The 15,511-nt window shown below is 46.3% G+C and overlaps 1 protein-coding gene across 1 annotated transcript in view; it reads right to left on the bottom strand.

Moving 5' to 3' along the window:
• Positions 1–15,511, bottom strand: part of SLC9A9 (solute carrier family 9 member A9) — a 485,438-nt gene that overhangs the window by 94,417 nt on the left and 375,510 nt on the right. The window contains exon 14 of the mRNA XM_081137930.1: positions 1,882–1,961. Coding sequence (XP_080994056.1) covers positions 1,882–1,961 — 80 coding nt within the window. The remainder of the gene's footprint in view (positions 1–1,881; positions 1,962–15,511) is intronic.

The raw sequence follows: 15,511 nt of genomic DNA, 5'->3' as shown, positions 1-15,511 counted from the left end.
TGTGTTTACATGGACATAACCCTCCCTGAAAAGTGAGGTAAAAACCACGGCATCGCCTGAATTCGGCCCTGCTGCCTAAGCTTAGAATTTGGGTGGGTTCCCACTTCCATTTTCTTGTTTAAAGCTACATTTCCCCTTTATTACCGTTCTTCATTATAAAGCCTTCCTCACAGCACGGTCAGAATGTGAACAAAAACATCTCTTATCTCATTTCCAATTTACCATTTTCTTACCATACATCTTGTTATAACCAAGCAGCCTTTAGATGCACCTTTAGTCATATTTTTTCACTTTGTACCAATTTGGTTATGAGATACGTTAAGCAAGGGCAGGGGAAGTTGTTTCCAGAAAAGAAATCAACCAGCAACACAGCCCAGCATAACCTTGTAAGAACCAGCCTCCCCAGGAAGGCGCTGGGTGGTTGGTAAGACACCAGGACCTCCAAAAGATAGCTGATGGCCGAGAGGGCTGCTTGTAAGGTGGCAGCCACCTACGCCGTCCTGAGAGCTCAGGGTGGAGCAGGAAGGTACCTGCCCACAGGTAACAGCCACAGAGAAACAACCGCAGCCTCACGAAACCCCCTCCACATCGCCGCCCTGTGATTCTCGAATGCTCTGCCTTTTCAGCACTGCTTTCTAATTCTCACCCTCTTTTGCTTCTGCTCACCTCTGCGGCCTTCAGTGGGCTGCTCTGTTCACTCTTCCTTAATTTTCCCTGCACACTCATTCCTCCGCTGTGCCCCCGTCCTTCCTGCGGTGATCCCCCTGTGCGTCTCGCCTCCTCTCCTTGCTCCATTTCACCCTTTTTCATCTGACTCTCTGAATTCTTCACTCTGTTCTTAATTCTCCTTCCCCTCACCGATCTCTCTGGCTTCCACCGTTGCACAGACGCTTTGAAATCACCCAGTGGCTGCCATGTCTCCCCTGAAGAGGGGCCCGAGACTACGGAAAACCAACTCCGGAGGCCCAGCAGCCCAGCTTCCAGGGCGGTGCCGCCCCTCCCCGGGCTCCTGCCTGGGAGCTGGGAGCGGACGGGCCGCCCGCCCCTCACGCCCGCAGGGACCCTCGGGGGCGCTCAGCCCTGAGGTCGCCTGGCAAGGTGCAGCTGAGCCCCGTGTAGACTCTTGTTGCTACAACTTTAAAATTGCTGTTCACTGGGCAAAGCTTCCTCAACCAACTGAAACCAAGTACAGTGCTGCCTGGGTTTTCTAATGCGATCCGCTCCGAAGACGGTTCGAGTTCTGGAATGTTCCAAAACCAAGGGATCAGCAGCCCACGGCTGGGCCTCAGGACCCTGCCCTCAGCCGAAGCCGGGTGGCATGTCTGACTTCCGAGGCGGGTTCGAAACCCGAAGCATTTGCTGCTGGGTTTACAGCATCCATGAACCGAAATGTTTGTCAACGGAGACATTCGAAAACCGAGGCACCGCTGCCGTGTTATTTTATAATGAGCGGGAGCACCTTTCTCCTCGGCGCGTTCATCCCCCGCCTCCTCTTTCACTATTTACCCACCGACCAAAGGACAGCAGCGGTTCCGGGAGAAGGAGAAGGAGCTGTGACCGGTCTCGGGCCCACTGGAGCAGAAGAAAGATCCTTACAGAGGGGAAAACGGTCGCAGAAGTGAAACCGATGGGTCCTTCAGGACTCTGTGATTTTGTCACCTGACATTAGGAAATACTGCACTCAGAGATTTCACTGTAGTCTCTTGCAACGTAAGTATGGGCCACACAGCATTCGAGCTTCTGAAATCTTTGCGGCTGGTAAATCTAGGGGTGAAATCGCTTTACCTTTCTGTGTTTCGGGGGAGCAGGAGTGCGCACCTCAGCGAGAAGCGGTGGCCGCGGCGTCCCCCTGCCGGGCCGGGGCACCTCTGTCAAGGATACTTGTGGTCGAAGCTGTACCACATTCGGAAGAGCCCAGCGCTCTCGGCTTTGGTTGTGCTTTTGTCCAAGTTATTTGCTTCCTGGAGACAGACAATTGAAAAAGACAATGAATACATGATCAACACAGAACACTTACGTCTAATATCAACATCAGTGTGTGATATATGTATTGTTACTATAAAAATATATGTCAAAGCCAATTAAATTTAACTACGTTAAACACTTTCCAGGCCGGGGGAAAGCAGCTATCATGCAAATGAGCTCCGAGACCTTGCCCTGGACCAGACGCCCGCCCGGGTGTGAGTCAACATTTACTTTTCTTAGTAATTCCTATTTTAGTAAACAGCTGAGAAACACCACTTTAGACATCAAATAAAAATGATATTTCTGTCAGATTGCTGTTGTGGGAATTTTGCAGTGTAGTTCTGTCAAATCTGGATGGTATTTATTTATGACTTACCAGAAGGTCAAGACTACAGGGATTCTGGCAGCCTAATACTTTTTAAACGAGTTTTTATTTTGTTCTTTCGATAGATCACTACTAGTTGCTATGGTTAATTTTTTGAATCCTCCTGCTTTGGGACAGATGTTCCTATGGGAATCCTGTAATAACTGAATGCACTTGTCTCATTTTTTCTTCCTTTTTTTCCAAAAGGGCCACAGTGAGGGGGAAGAAGGAATTAAGGTGCACGTTTATGTGAGAGCAGGGGTGAAAGCGTGAGAGAAAGAAAAAAGGTGAACAACTCCCGAGCACTTCAGGGAGAGGTGAGCATGACCACGCCGTGCAGCAAGGAGACGCAGCGGCGTTTTTACTTCTTTTGCGTATCCCACTTTCCACATTAGGAGGACTCCGGGCTTCACTCGGTTATAATTCTCTCCGGCATTAAGGGCATTTATATCTTAACGTGAGCTTCACTGCTTTGTTTGTGCCCACGGTTTCCATCCCCAAATTGTTTCATGAATTCACAGTTCAGTAATAACGTGAACATTTTCAAAAAATCATGACCCACGGAAGATAATGGCCATCCACCAGCTGCTCCAAAGCCAGCCCTCAGTGAATCCAAGTTCATTTCCTTCCATTTTATTTTGTTTATTTCCTGCTGATTCCCAGACAGTTCGATGGCCGGTTAATGATAAGTAGCTGGACACACAGGGCTGTGCTCTGCTCTGAGACATGAGGACCAGCAGGTGCTACAGTTCTACGCCTACAAGGAAAATGGGACACAAGAAAGCAAAACGTGGTTCGTTCCTGGTTACCATTTATCCTTTGTCTAAAATGGCTGAAGCAGAGACTCACAATAAAACTAAGATCAGATTTCAAACACTGCACAGTTTCCCAGACAGTGTTTCCCTGCCAGCCACTGCTCTACACGCCGGTGATGGGGATTCCGTGCCAGCCGCTCAGGAAAGAAAGGGTTCGGCTGCGTTCAACAGGCTTCTCACCTACAGGCCTCCTCAGCACCTTTCCTTTATAAACAAGCATCGGAAGACTGTAAGAGGAAAGTGCTCCTCAAAGTTGGCCCTGGAACCCATTTCCCGCCCCACCCCTATGGATGTTAGAGTCCCACAGATCTGCTTTCTTTTTAAAAAAATATCTTTATTGATTTCAGAGAGAGGAAGGGAGAGGGAGAGAGAGAGAAACATCAGTGACGAGAGAGTCACGGATCAGCTGCCTCCTGCTCGCCCCCCACTGGGGATGGAGTCCGCACCCAAGCATGTGCCCTGACCGGGAATCAAGTTGCGATCTCCTGGATCCTACGAGAGCTCCTGGATCAAACGCTGAGCCACGCCAACCAGGCCACAAATCTGTTTTCTGACAGACCCAGAAGACTACTCCTTGTTACCTAGAGTTAGAATTTATTCATTACTCAGCATACTTCCCCAAAAGGAAAGCAAAGTGTCTGGTTCAATTTCCACCTGTCCCGGAACCTTTCTCCAGTTATTTCTACCTCAACAAAGGGGTCAGAGTCGCAAAACGGCTGCTGCACACCGTGTCTCACCGTCTTGCATCATCCACAGGGTGTTGCCATCTCCCCAACAGATACTGCATGTTGGGGCTCAGCCGGCAGAGGCTCACCCTAAACTCAGCTGGTTTTAAACTCTAATACTCTGGGCCAAGAGTGAGAGCTCTCTCTTTCCCCCTCTCTCTCTTTCCCTCTCTCTTTCCCCCTCTCTTTCCCCCTCTCTCTCTTTCCCCCCTCTCTCTCTTTCCCTCTCTCTTTCCCCCTCTCTCTTTCCCCCTCTCTTTCCCTCTCTCTCTCTTTCCCCCTCTTTATTTCCCCCTCTCTCTCCCTCTTTCTCGCTCTCTCCCCTTCTCTTTAAGAACATAAGGGACTTATGGAATTTTATCCATCAACAAGCACATGTAATTTTTGATAGCTGATAATACCTACTGATGACAAGATAGTTATTGAAGAAAACTGACAGGAAGGAGTGTAAGCAAATTTGTTGGTTTTGGTTGTTCGTTTTTAAGTAACGACGGGCTGTGCGGGGGTGAGCTGGGCTGGCAGCCAAGGCCGGGAAGCCTGGCACCCAGTGAGCAGCAGCCGGGCTCAGGTCTGGTGCAGCTATGACAGTCCCCAGCAACTGAATGCTCACTAATTCCCAGGCAGCACGCTGGTCACACTGTCCAGGCATTAACTTTTCCAGTCATTATTTCTCATTTTCACAATGATCCATCAAGGTAGGTCATGCTATACCTGTTTTGCAGGTGAGGACCTAGCAAAGCTCAGAGAAGGGAAGAGGTGAGCCCAGAGTCACACAGTTAGCAGGTGACAGAGCTGGAATTTGGAAGTGGGACTGCATGGTGTTCCTTCTGCTAGTACCTCACTGAGCCTTTAAACTTGGGAAAGCACGGCCATTGTTCAATAGGCTACTGGGGCTGCAGTGTTATTTTCTGTGAAATGAACAGAAAAAATTGGGCTGGCAGGTCGCTGAGGATGTAATCACATGAAAATACTGTAGTTTTAATAATGAAAACAGCAACAACAATGGCTAACACTTGTTGAACATACTGTGTGCCAGATGCTGCTCTAAGTGCTTCATATAAAAACTCTTAATTCTTATAACAATGTAATGAAGTATGTTCTACTATTATTCTCATTTTACAGATGAGGCACTGAGGCAAGTAGGGGCACAGAGAGGTTTCCAAGCACACTGTGGTCCCTCAGCAGCCAGATTCTTCTTGTCTAGATGGGGCCTCGGGGTGTAAGTGGGGAGCAAACTAGGTAAAAGAGGGATCTGGATAAGGGGCTGAGTCCAGGATCCCGGGTCCTCATGGAGGTGAGGTGGAGCAGCTTCATACACCCCAAGCGGACACCCATGGCCCCCCTGTGGTAGGAATGTTCCTACAGTCTTAGGTGCTGGACTCAGGGTTACCCAGGGCTCAGAAACCTTCCCTGCCTTTCTTTTCCCCTTCCCTCTCTTATTTTATTTTATTTCATTTTTATTATTTTATTTTATATTGTAATTTAACTTAATTTTTAGTTTATTTTTTATTTTATTATTTTATTTAATTTTATATTATTTTCTTGTATTTCTAAGGGGAATATGTCAGAACTCACAAACACCCCCAAAAGAGATTAGGCTCTATTTCTTGCAAAACTTCCAGGGTAGTATTTTTTCAGTTGATGAGAAAAACATATATGAGGCAGCATTTTGGAAAAATGGTAACACATGTAATCTTTTTTCAAATGCTGTCTTACTTAGGAGTCTGGAGATGCTTTTCCTTTTACTACTTTGTAGAGAAATAAACTGGTTTCCAATTAGAATACCACAAAAAACATGCTTCCCCAGGTGAGGGACTCTCCACTGATGACCCAGCATCGACAGTCCTGCTCATCCTAGGAAGTTTTGAGTGTATTATCTTAAATATCTGTTGGCCCAGTTCTGGGTCCATTCGTTGATATCTCTGAAGTTATTGATGACTTAATAACTTGGTTATGAAAGGACATCAATAAATGACTAGAAATAAATGAGTTAGTCTCCTGTGTGCCCTGCTGTGCACTGGAGGTTGAAGGTAAACGTTTGGAGGGAATGCCCACGTCGCCCCGCGGGCCCCAACCTGCTGAGGAGACACAGCGGGCAGTCCGGGAGGGCCAGCAGGCAGGGGACAGCAGGAGCACCAGCTTACCCGGGTCATTCTGAGGCAGAGATCAGCTCACACCCCCAAGGACAGTGGGCCTGGGAGTCATCAGAATCAGAATCTGGAACTTGGGGGTATTTTCTTTATCACTAGAAATGTTTCTTTTCTTTTGAGTCTCTTTATCCAAAGGGGAAGTAGTGTGCATGCTGAAACAAACATAGGGCCCAGACCTGAAGACCAAGACTTGAGATCTGACTCTGTGTTCACCACCGAGTAACAAAATACCAGCTCTTCCCCATGTTTCACAGATGTCAGTGGGAACTGGACACTCAAGAGCATCAAATCTCAACTTTTCCTTGCCCGGGATACTTCTGGGAAGCAGTGTTTGATGGATGTGCAATTTCTGGCTGTTGATACCGTTCCCTTTTCTCCTCAAACATGAGAATAGACTGAACACAGTAGGGAGCGAGTAGTTGATTTTTTAGTGATCCCCTCACTCACTCTCATCACCCCCAGGAGAGGGAAAGAGAAAAATCCTGACAGTGCTCTTTGTGGCTTATATGGACCCCTGAGAGAAAACAAAAGTCGCCAGCAAGAAATCTGTGAAAACCAGACGCTGAAACAAGAAGGAATGGCTTGTTGTATTAACATTGATGAAAAACATCTAAGCAGATGTAAATATGTTCCTCTATCAATATTCACATGTGGGCCTTTGAGAAGCGAGCTGGATGAACTCTGCTTGGGGGAATCCTATGGGATCGCTCCTCATCTCAGGAGGATCCGATGGACTAAGAGTGAGAACAGATTTTCCTTTCGATTTCTCAAGATTTCACATTCAACATTAATGTCAATGAGAGCTTCACAGAACGGTGACAAAGACAAATAATTATCATAACAATCTGTAGAGCTCCTTAAGGGCTCCAGAGCATTTGTTCAAGAACCCTGGAGTGGGATTTGGTGGCAGCAGGTTGTCCTACCATCTTCCCCCAGTCTGAAATTATTTATGTAATATTTTCAAGTTGATCATCTTGATTTTGTAATTACCAGATTCTGTGCCCCTAAAGTGAAATATTTCTGGATTCTGAGGAGGGAGCATAAGAGAATTGAGAGTCAATAGGAAGTTTCTTTGAATTTACATTTTAAAAGGCAAGTCATTAATTCTTAGCCTCCACATGGAAAGTACTTTATACAAATATTCTTGCCTTCCCCATGCCATGATAAATTCATAAATGTTCCCAAGAAGATGTAGTCAGAAAATACATGCTTAGGGAGACAACTAGTAAGGATGAGTAAAACTGTCAAAATGACATAGACATCATAGATATACTGCCAGATGGGCTAAATGCACACTTTAGCTAAAAGAAAGGGCCTGGTTCAAATAACTTTGTGTAGTAGATCCAAATTAAGCCAGGGAGAAGTGTTTGGTTCAGATTAATATAATATTGTGGTGACTTTAAAATGTATATCCACACATTCTTTGGTACTTTTCCCTTTAAAGGATGGAGACTAATTTTCCTTCCTATTGTGTGGTGACTGTAATAGGTGACTCAGTTTTAGTCAATAGAATGGGACAGAAGTGATGGTGTGTTCTGTCCAAGACTTGGTCATAAGAAGACACTGTGGCTTTCTCCTTGCTGTCTCTCTTGGACCACTTGAGGGAAGTCAGCTGCCATATTGTGAGGAAACTCAAGTAGCTCTATGGAGAGATCCTATGGTGAGGAACTGAGTCGTCGCCCTGTAATAGCCAGCGATGATGAGCTGAGGCCTCCTGCCCACCTGAAGTGGGTCCTCCTGCCCCTGCCAAGCCTTCATACAACTGCAGCTCTGGCTGACATCCTAATTTCAACCTCATGAGGGACACTGAGTCAGAAACACTCGCTAAGTTGCTTTCAAATTCCTGACCCATAGAAACTGTGAGATAATAAATGTTTGTTGTTTTAAGCCAGTAAATTTTGGGATACTTTGTTATGTAGCAAGAAAGAGCTAATAGAATGATATGTTGGAGTCATAAGTTCTAGATGTGAAAGGCACTGGAGTGGAGTTGGCAAGAGATCATCAAATGATGAGGCATAACTCTTCGTAGTTGCCAAAGTGTATTCACAAAGGTAACATATATACAGAGAAATTAAATAACTTGCCCAAGGACACAAAGTGAAGAGAGGTGGAATGTGAGCTCGGACAGTCTTTTTGTTCCAGAATTTCTACTTGTAACTGGTGTCCACCCACCCACCCACGCACCCACCCATCGACATATCCATACAACACACGCACGCCAGGCACTAATCTAGGTGTGAGGAGAATGCAGCAATTACCAATTCAAAGTCTTTATCCTCACAGAGCTTACACTCCAATGCAGACACTGATAACAGAAAGGTTAACAACTACCCACCATAAATTCAGAGAATGAGAACAATTCGGCAGGTAAGAGGATAAGAGAGCGATGGAGGAGAGGCCCCTGGCGGGGCAAGGCAGGCATCTCCGAGAGGGTGCCGCTTCATCAGAGGCCTGAATGACACGCAGGAGAGAACCGCGTGGGACTTGGGGAAGCAGTCCCACAGATGGTTCTGCAAGCTTGGAGGCCATGGAGTCACAATGGGATGCTGTGCCTCCCGGGCAGCAGGAAGGCCATGTGGCTGGAGCCCAGTGAGCCAGGTGGGAGTGGGTGGAGGTGAAGCGGGAGACACAGAAAGGGGCTGGATCATTGGCCTTGGTGCTGGGCTTGATTTTATTCTATGTGCGATGGAAGGTTTGGAACTTGGAAGTAGTAAAACAATCATTTTAAAAAACTCATTTTTCTGCCATCTGCAATCTGCCAGTTTTTACAATGAGATTAATTATCATATTTTCATAAATAATTTCACTTTTTAAAACTATGCTTGCTTCTCTATGGGCTGTCTTAATGCTAACCTCCAATTCTATTTTTGCTTCCAACAGTCCCTTCAGTGAAATTTTGTTTCGGTTGTCATTTATGCTTCAGCGTAACCTAGTGGGTCAGTTCTGGTCACTGCAGCTCAAGAGAGTCAGAGAAGAGTGAGAAAGGTCCAGAGAAGCGCCACTTCAGTCGCAGAACAAGAGGAGAGGGAAGGATTAGGGCTGCGCCAGAGGCCAGCGGGCAGGAGGGACATGGCAAAGTGTCTGTAAGAGTATGAAGGGTGTGAGCAAGGTGGACGGACACTTGTTCGCTAACTCCCAGAAACCTTCACCTGGAGTCCCTTAGAACCAGAAAGCACTCCTGTGGGGAAGAATGAAGTATCTGTTCTCCGCACAATTGAAACTTATCATTCATAGTCGTCTAGAGTTGCAAGGTCACAAGGGGGAAGAGATTCATTAGCCAGTGGGAGGATCATTTAGTTATTAAATAAAATTTTGGCCCAGCCAGTGTGGTTCAGTGGTTGAGCATCAACCTAGGATCCAGGAGATCGAGGTTCAATTCCTGGTCAGGACACATGCAGGGCTGCGGGCTCGACCCCCAGCAGGGAGCGTGCAGGAGGCAGCCGATCAATGACTCTTTCATCATTGATGTTTCTATCTCTCTCTCCCTCTCCCTTCCTCTCTCTGAAATCAATAAAGATATATGTAAAATAAATAGATAAATAAAAATTTTGTTTTGCCTTGTAAACATTTCAAATATTCCCAATAAACTTAGAGAAAACAGAATAAAGGTTCCCACATATACATCCCCCATAGTTAACAATTATGAACATTTTTCCATACTTGCCCCTATCTGTTGGAGTTGGCCTCACAGAATGTAAATTCCACACTACACCCCTACAAATATTTCACCCAGATGGGTGTTTTTATGTTATTGCAACTAATAGTATTTTGAAAATAATATAATGAATATTTCACAGCAAATATCTTGGATTTTCCCTAGGCCAACATTAAGTTTATTTTGGCTATATTTAACTTATGACTTAAATATCCAAAAGTATACACCCTCCCCACTAACTCTTTACAGCTTAGGACCAAATTCCATATATTTATCTTACCCACTCTAGAAAGCAGAAATAATGAGGAAGTAGAGGAAGATGGCACCTGCGATTTAGTGAGCACTTTTTTATACATTAGGTGCAATATATAAAATGACATTAAATATTTACCTTGACCAAACACGGTAACTATTATAACCCCTCATCTATAAATGGTGAAATTAAAGTTCAAAGAATTAAAGCAACTTTCCCAAGATGGTGACAACAGCGAAACATTGCAGTCGCTTCAGCAGCACCCAGCTCCGCTCTCTGGCCTCCCCGACAGCGCGCCTGCAGCTCGCGGCGTGACTCGCACTGTCCACTAGACCCTGCCCGGGCGCGGCCCTGGGAAAGGGCCTCGGGGCAGCGGGGCAAGGAGAAGGCAGGCTCGCCTCCCTTGCTTTCCTTCTTTCGGGATCACAGACCTCTGTCGTCTTTACCCAACACCTGAGCTGCTCTCAGTCTGCTGGTGTCTTTCAATCTGAAATTGAAGGTCTTGTAGGCAGCGTGCGTAGGGGTCCTGTCTTATCCATTCAGCCACCTTGTATCTTCGGATTTGAGCATTTAATCCATTTACATTTAAAGAGATTATTGATAAGCATGTAGTTATTGCCATTTTATTATTCATAGTTTTGATTTTTTTTCCTTCTTAAAGAAGACCCTTTAATATTTCTTGTAATACTGATTTGCTGTGTTGAATTCCTTTAGCTTTTTCTTGTCTGGGAAGCTTTTCATCTGTCCTTTGATTCTAAATAACAGCTTTGCTGGGTAGAGTAATTTTGGTTGTAGGTCCTTACTTTTCACCATTTTGAATATTTTGTGCTAATTCCTTCTGGCCTGCAAAAATTTTGTTGAGAAATCAGCTGACAGTGTTAATGGAGCTCACGTGTAGGTAACTAACTGCTTTTCTCTTGATGCTTTTACGATTCCCTCTGTCATAACCTTTGGCATTTTAATTATGATGTGTCTTGCTGTGGGCCTCTTTGGGTTCCTCTTGTTTGGGACTCTCTGAGCTTCCTGGGCTTGTATGTCTATTTCCTTTCCCAGGTTAGGATAATTTTCCATCATTTTTTTTTTTAATAGGTTTTTAATTCCTTGCTCTCTTTTCCTCCTGGTACTCTATGATGCAGATATTGCTATACTTAATGTTATCCCAGAGGCCCCTTAAATTATCCTCACTTTTGTGGATTTTCTTTTTTTTGGTCTTGTTGTTCTGATTGGGTGTTTTCTGCTACTTTGGCTTCCAAATTGTTGATCTGATCCTCTGTTTCATCTGCTCTACTGTTGACTCCCTCTAATGTATTCTTCATTTCTGACTGGTTCTTATTGATGTTTTCTATCTCCATCTTTATGTTTCCTGTTTTTTGTTGAAGTTCTCACTGAGTTCATCAACTCCTCCCCTAAGCTCACCGAGCATCCTTGTAACCAGTGCTTTGAACTCTGCACCTGGTTGGTTCCTTATCTTCATTTTGTTTAGCTCTTTTTCTGGAGTTTTGCTCTGTGTTTTCACTTGGGACATGTTTCTTTGTCTCTTCATTTTGGATGCCTCCCTGTGTTTGTTTCTAAGTATTATGTAGATCTGCTATGTCTCCTAGTCTTGGAATAATAGCCTTATGTAGTAGGTGTCCTGTGGGGCCCAGTGGTGCAGTCTCCCTGGTCACCTGAGCCAGGTGTGTTCTTTGTGTGGCCTGTGTGCACCTCCTTGTTGTATTTGAGCCTTGACTGTTGTCCGCAAGCCAGTGGGCGGGGTTGACGCTCAGGCTGACTAGCTGCTGAGGACTGGCCATGATCGTAGCATATCAGCTGCTGTGGGAACGAAGGGGCTGAGCCCATGGACCAAGATTCACTTTAGCAGTGTTCTGGTGCCGGCTAAGTCTGCCCTTTGTTTTTGTTGTTTGTAGAGGTGGTTAAGTGGTGCTCCGGTATGGTCTAAATTTAGTCATCAGGAGGTTAGTTCTCTTGGGAGGGGCTATGGTGCAGGCCAAGGTCAGCTGCGGCCTGTGCCTAGCCCAGGGCCACTTGAGATGAGCTACAAAGTGACCTGCAGATGGTTGCTGCTCGTGCTGGGCTTGGAGGAGCCTGGGAGAGGCTAAGGTGCAAACTAAGGTGGGCTGAACTAGTGCTTGGATTGGGGCCCCTTAGCAAGAGGAACTAGGCATGCCGAGGCCAGATGCTGCTTATTTGGGGCTTATAAACCTTTGAAAGATTTTAAAAATTCCACAGCATGAGCCAAGGCAGGTTATTTATATGAAAAAGCTACTGGAATTGGTTTGGGTGGGTCTAAAAGCAGGGAGGGGCTGTGTCGCAGGGAATTACCAGGGCAGGGCAGTGTTAACCAGGTTGAAGGAGCCTCAGATATGGCCCTGCCTACTGGCTCTGTGGTGGGAGAGCTCAGCAAAGGAACAATGGCCTCTGCCAGCACTTCTTTCGGGCAGAAAGCTGCCCCTCCAACCCTTCTTGCCCTAAAGCCAGGCAATTCAGCTTCTTCCCAAATGTCCCTGGTGCCTTCTGAGCTGCTGCCCCAGTGCTGGAGCTCAGAGGGAGTGAGTCCGAGTAAGTCCGTGCATGGGTCCTTCAAGACGAACTGCCTGCAACTCCAGCAGCCGTCCATCTCCCTCTGTCTCAATCCCCACCGGTGTTTACAGCCAGAAATTATGGTGACTTCTCTTCCCAGCACTGGAACCCTGGGCTGGGACGCCTGGTGTGGGGCTGGGACTTCTTGCTCCTCAGCAGGACCTCCACAATCAAGATACTTCTCCTGATTTTTATCTGCCACACATGGGTGGGGGACCAGCCCATTCCTTGTCTCTGCCCCGCCTACCAGTCTCCATGTGACTTCTTCTCTTATCCTCAGTTGTATGTCTTCTGTTCAGCTAGATTTCAGGTGGTTCTCAGTGACAGCTGCCCTGTAGTTTAGTTATAATTTTGATGTGGTCGTGGGAGGAGGTGAGCACAGAGTTTATGTACTCCACTATCTTTATTGGAAGTCTTATGCAGATTTTTCTTCAGTAAATACTGTCAATCTATTTTCTCTTCCTCATGATTTCCTTAATACCATTTTCTCTTCTCTAGCTTAATTTATTGTAAGAATACAGTATATATACAAAATACGTGTTAATTGTTTATGTTATGGGTCAAGGCTTCTGATCAACAGTAGGGCATTAGTACAGTTGATTCTTGAACAACACAGGGGTTTAGGAACACTGAACCCCCGTGACGTCGAAAACCCGTGAATAACGTTTGAGTCCCCAACATGTAACTACTAAGTTTAACTCCTATAAATTGGTCCATCACATTATGTTTTTGTATACAACCTGCAAAAGTAACACGGGACACTGGACCTAGGGTAGTACTGTATACAGTTACATTTGCAACACGGGGATAACAGTCCACACTCGGGTTATCTTGAAAAATGAGTGAGTTAATGTAGATAAGGTGCTTGGAAGAGTGGTAGCAACACTATCAGCACCCAGCCCATTAGGAAACCAGGACAAAATGGGAAAGAGGAGTGCCAGTGGCAGCCCTTCTGGGCAGCAGGGCTTCCTGCTGAGGGGAAGGCAGGGGGCGCTCAGGGAGCCCCTTCCCTGTGCCCTGCCTCCGAGCACAGTCGCTTACAGGGAACTTCCGGTGGGCACCGGGAGGCTCCCGGGCTTGCTTCGTGTGTGTCCTTTGAAGGAAAATTATTTAAGAGGCATAGGATTCACAACGGCAAGACCTTCCACTTTTCAAAGTAGCCCAAAGTGGAGTTAATTAAAGTTTAATAGCTGCAGGTGGAACATGTTTTCTAACGCTTCTGGCCAGGGACAAGTGAGAGTGCAGCATCGTTTCCCACTCGCAAGCTGTGACATGGCTGGTTAGTCCAGTTACAAGTTCATATTTCCCAAAGGCTTTTTTAAACTTTCCATAAATAAAGAGAAATTTTCTTAAAAATATGTTTATTACTGATTTTGAGAGTGCATGATCAGTATTGCTGTACCTATCTCCGAAATTTTTAGCTTCTGATAAGTAAAAATAGCGTCTTTTTTCCAGGAGGCTGGCAGTGCGAAGATGACCCTGTTTGTTATGCAAGCCCAGTTCAATAAATGCAGACCCAGCGGACGCGCGCACTCCGCCATCCTCCCGAGACAGGGCTTACGCTCTGCAGCCAGAATGAGCGCCAGATGCTGGTAATCAGCAGCGCGCTGTCGGGCAAAATGAGGGCCGAGAGGTTCTTGACACATGATTTGGAAAGTACCAAAAAAACCACACAAAAAACCCCAAAACAAAAACCAAAACCCTGACAGGGTTGAGTGGCAGCTGCGTGGCTGCTGTGGCTGTTCCTAGAGCCTGAGCCCACTGTTTGCTGGACTTGACCCTGAAGACAAGACTTACTCCCAGGCAAGGAGAAAACCCCTTTCTGAAATGTAGCCAAACGTTATCCTTATTCAGAAGCTTCCTGCTTCCCCAAATAAAAGTTACTTTGAAGCAGCAGCAGTTCAGTAGCAACCATGCAAATTATATTAGTTAACATTTAGGCTGCTCTTCATCAGTCCCCACGGAGACCCCCACGCGAGAAACTTCTTTTAAAACGCAGTGGCCGTGAAGTTTTTAGCACTTGAGGAGAGAGCATACTTTCCCTCTAATGTTAATAATTCAGTGCATCACCGATTATTTCTTTCCCGCTGCGTCGGCTACAAGAAAGCTTACTGTGGTTCAGCTGTAGAGGTCTACAGGACCTTCTACCTCACTGTTTATGATTCTTCTTTCTCCTTTGGCTTTGACCTTCTGCTCTTATTGTTTTACTGAATTTTAAAATTGTTATAAAAATATTTTACTTTAATTTTATTATACATGGTGGTGTAAGCTGCTTCAAATCCTTCATAAGAGAGAAGATGGGGTTTAACTAATTTGTTAGGTAGTTTTACAGATACAGTTTCACTGAATTGCCATAACAGCCGGGAGAAGCGGACATTAGTATCCTTCACGTTCTGCACACAGGGAAACTAGGTGCAAACAGGTAAAAAACGTGCCTAAGATCCAAGTACCACGTACAGCAAAAAAAGTTTCTACTGGTTTAAGTATCTCAGGAAAGACTTATTACGGAATCAACAATGGCGTGAATGAGCTAAAATAAATGACATTTAAGTTGTAAGAAGGAGCTGGGCCAGCGGGCAGTCTCATGGACAGACGAGCACACGCGGCTGTAAAGCACCAGCGGGGAGGGCGACGGACGTTCCTCTGACGAATTTCCTTACTCTGTTTTCTCGTAAAGAAGAAGACACACGAGTGGGGGCAAGTTCACACGGAAGTCGACGTGGAAGAACAATCAGCTCAGCTGCATGAGGTGACGACGCTTTGTGCGTCAGCTACCCCGCTCGCGGCCGCTGCTCGTGCCCACCGGTGCGCGGGGACGGCCCCGTCCTGAGGGCACCGCACTGCCCGAGGCCCAGGGCGCGGGTGCCATGCTGCTCGTGCCCACCGGTGCACGGGGACGGCCCCGTCCTGAGGGCACCGCACTGCCCGAGGCCCAGGGTGCGGGCGCCATGCTGCTCGTGCCCACCGGTGTGCGGGGACGGCCCCGTCCTGAGGGCACCGCACT

This window comes from Miniopterus schreibersii (genome assembly GCF_964146895.1).
Source record: "Miniopterus schreibersii genome assembly, chromosome: 5".
Lineage (NCBI taxonomy): Eukaryota > Metazoa > Chordata > Mammalia > Chiroptera > Miniopteridae > Miniopterus > Miniopterus schreibersii.
This window is presented reverse-complemented; position numbering and strand designations above follow the sequence as displayed.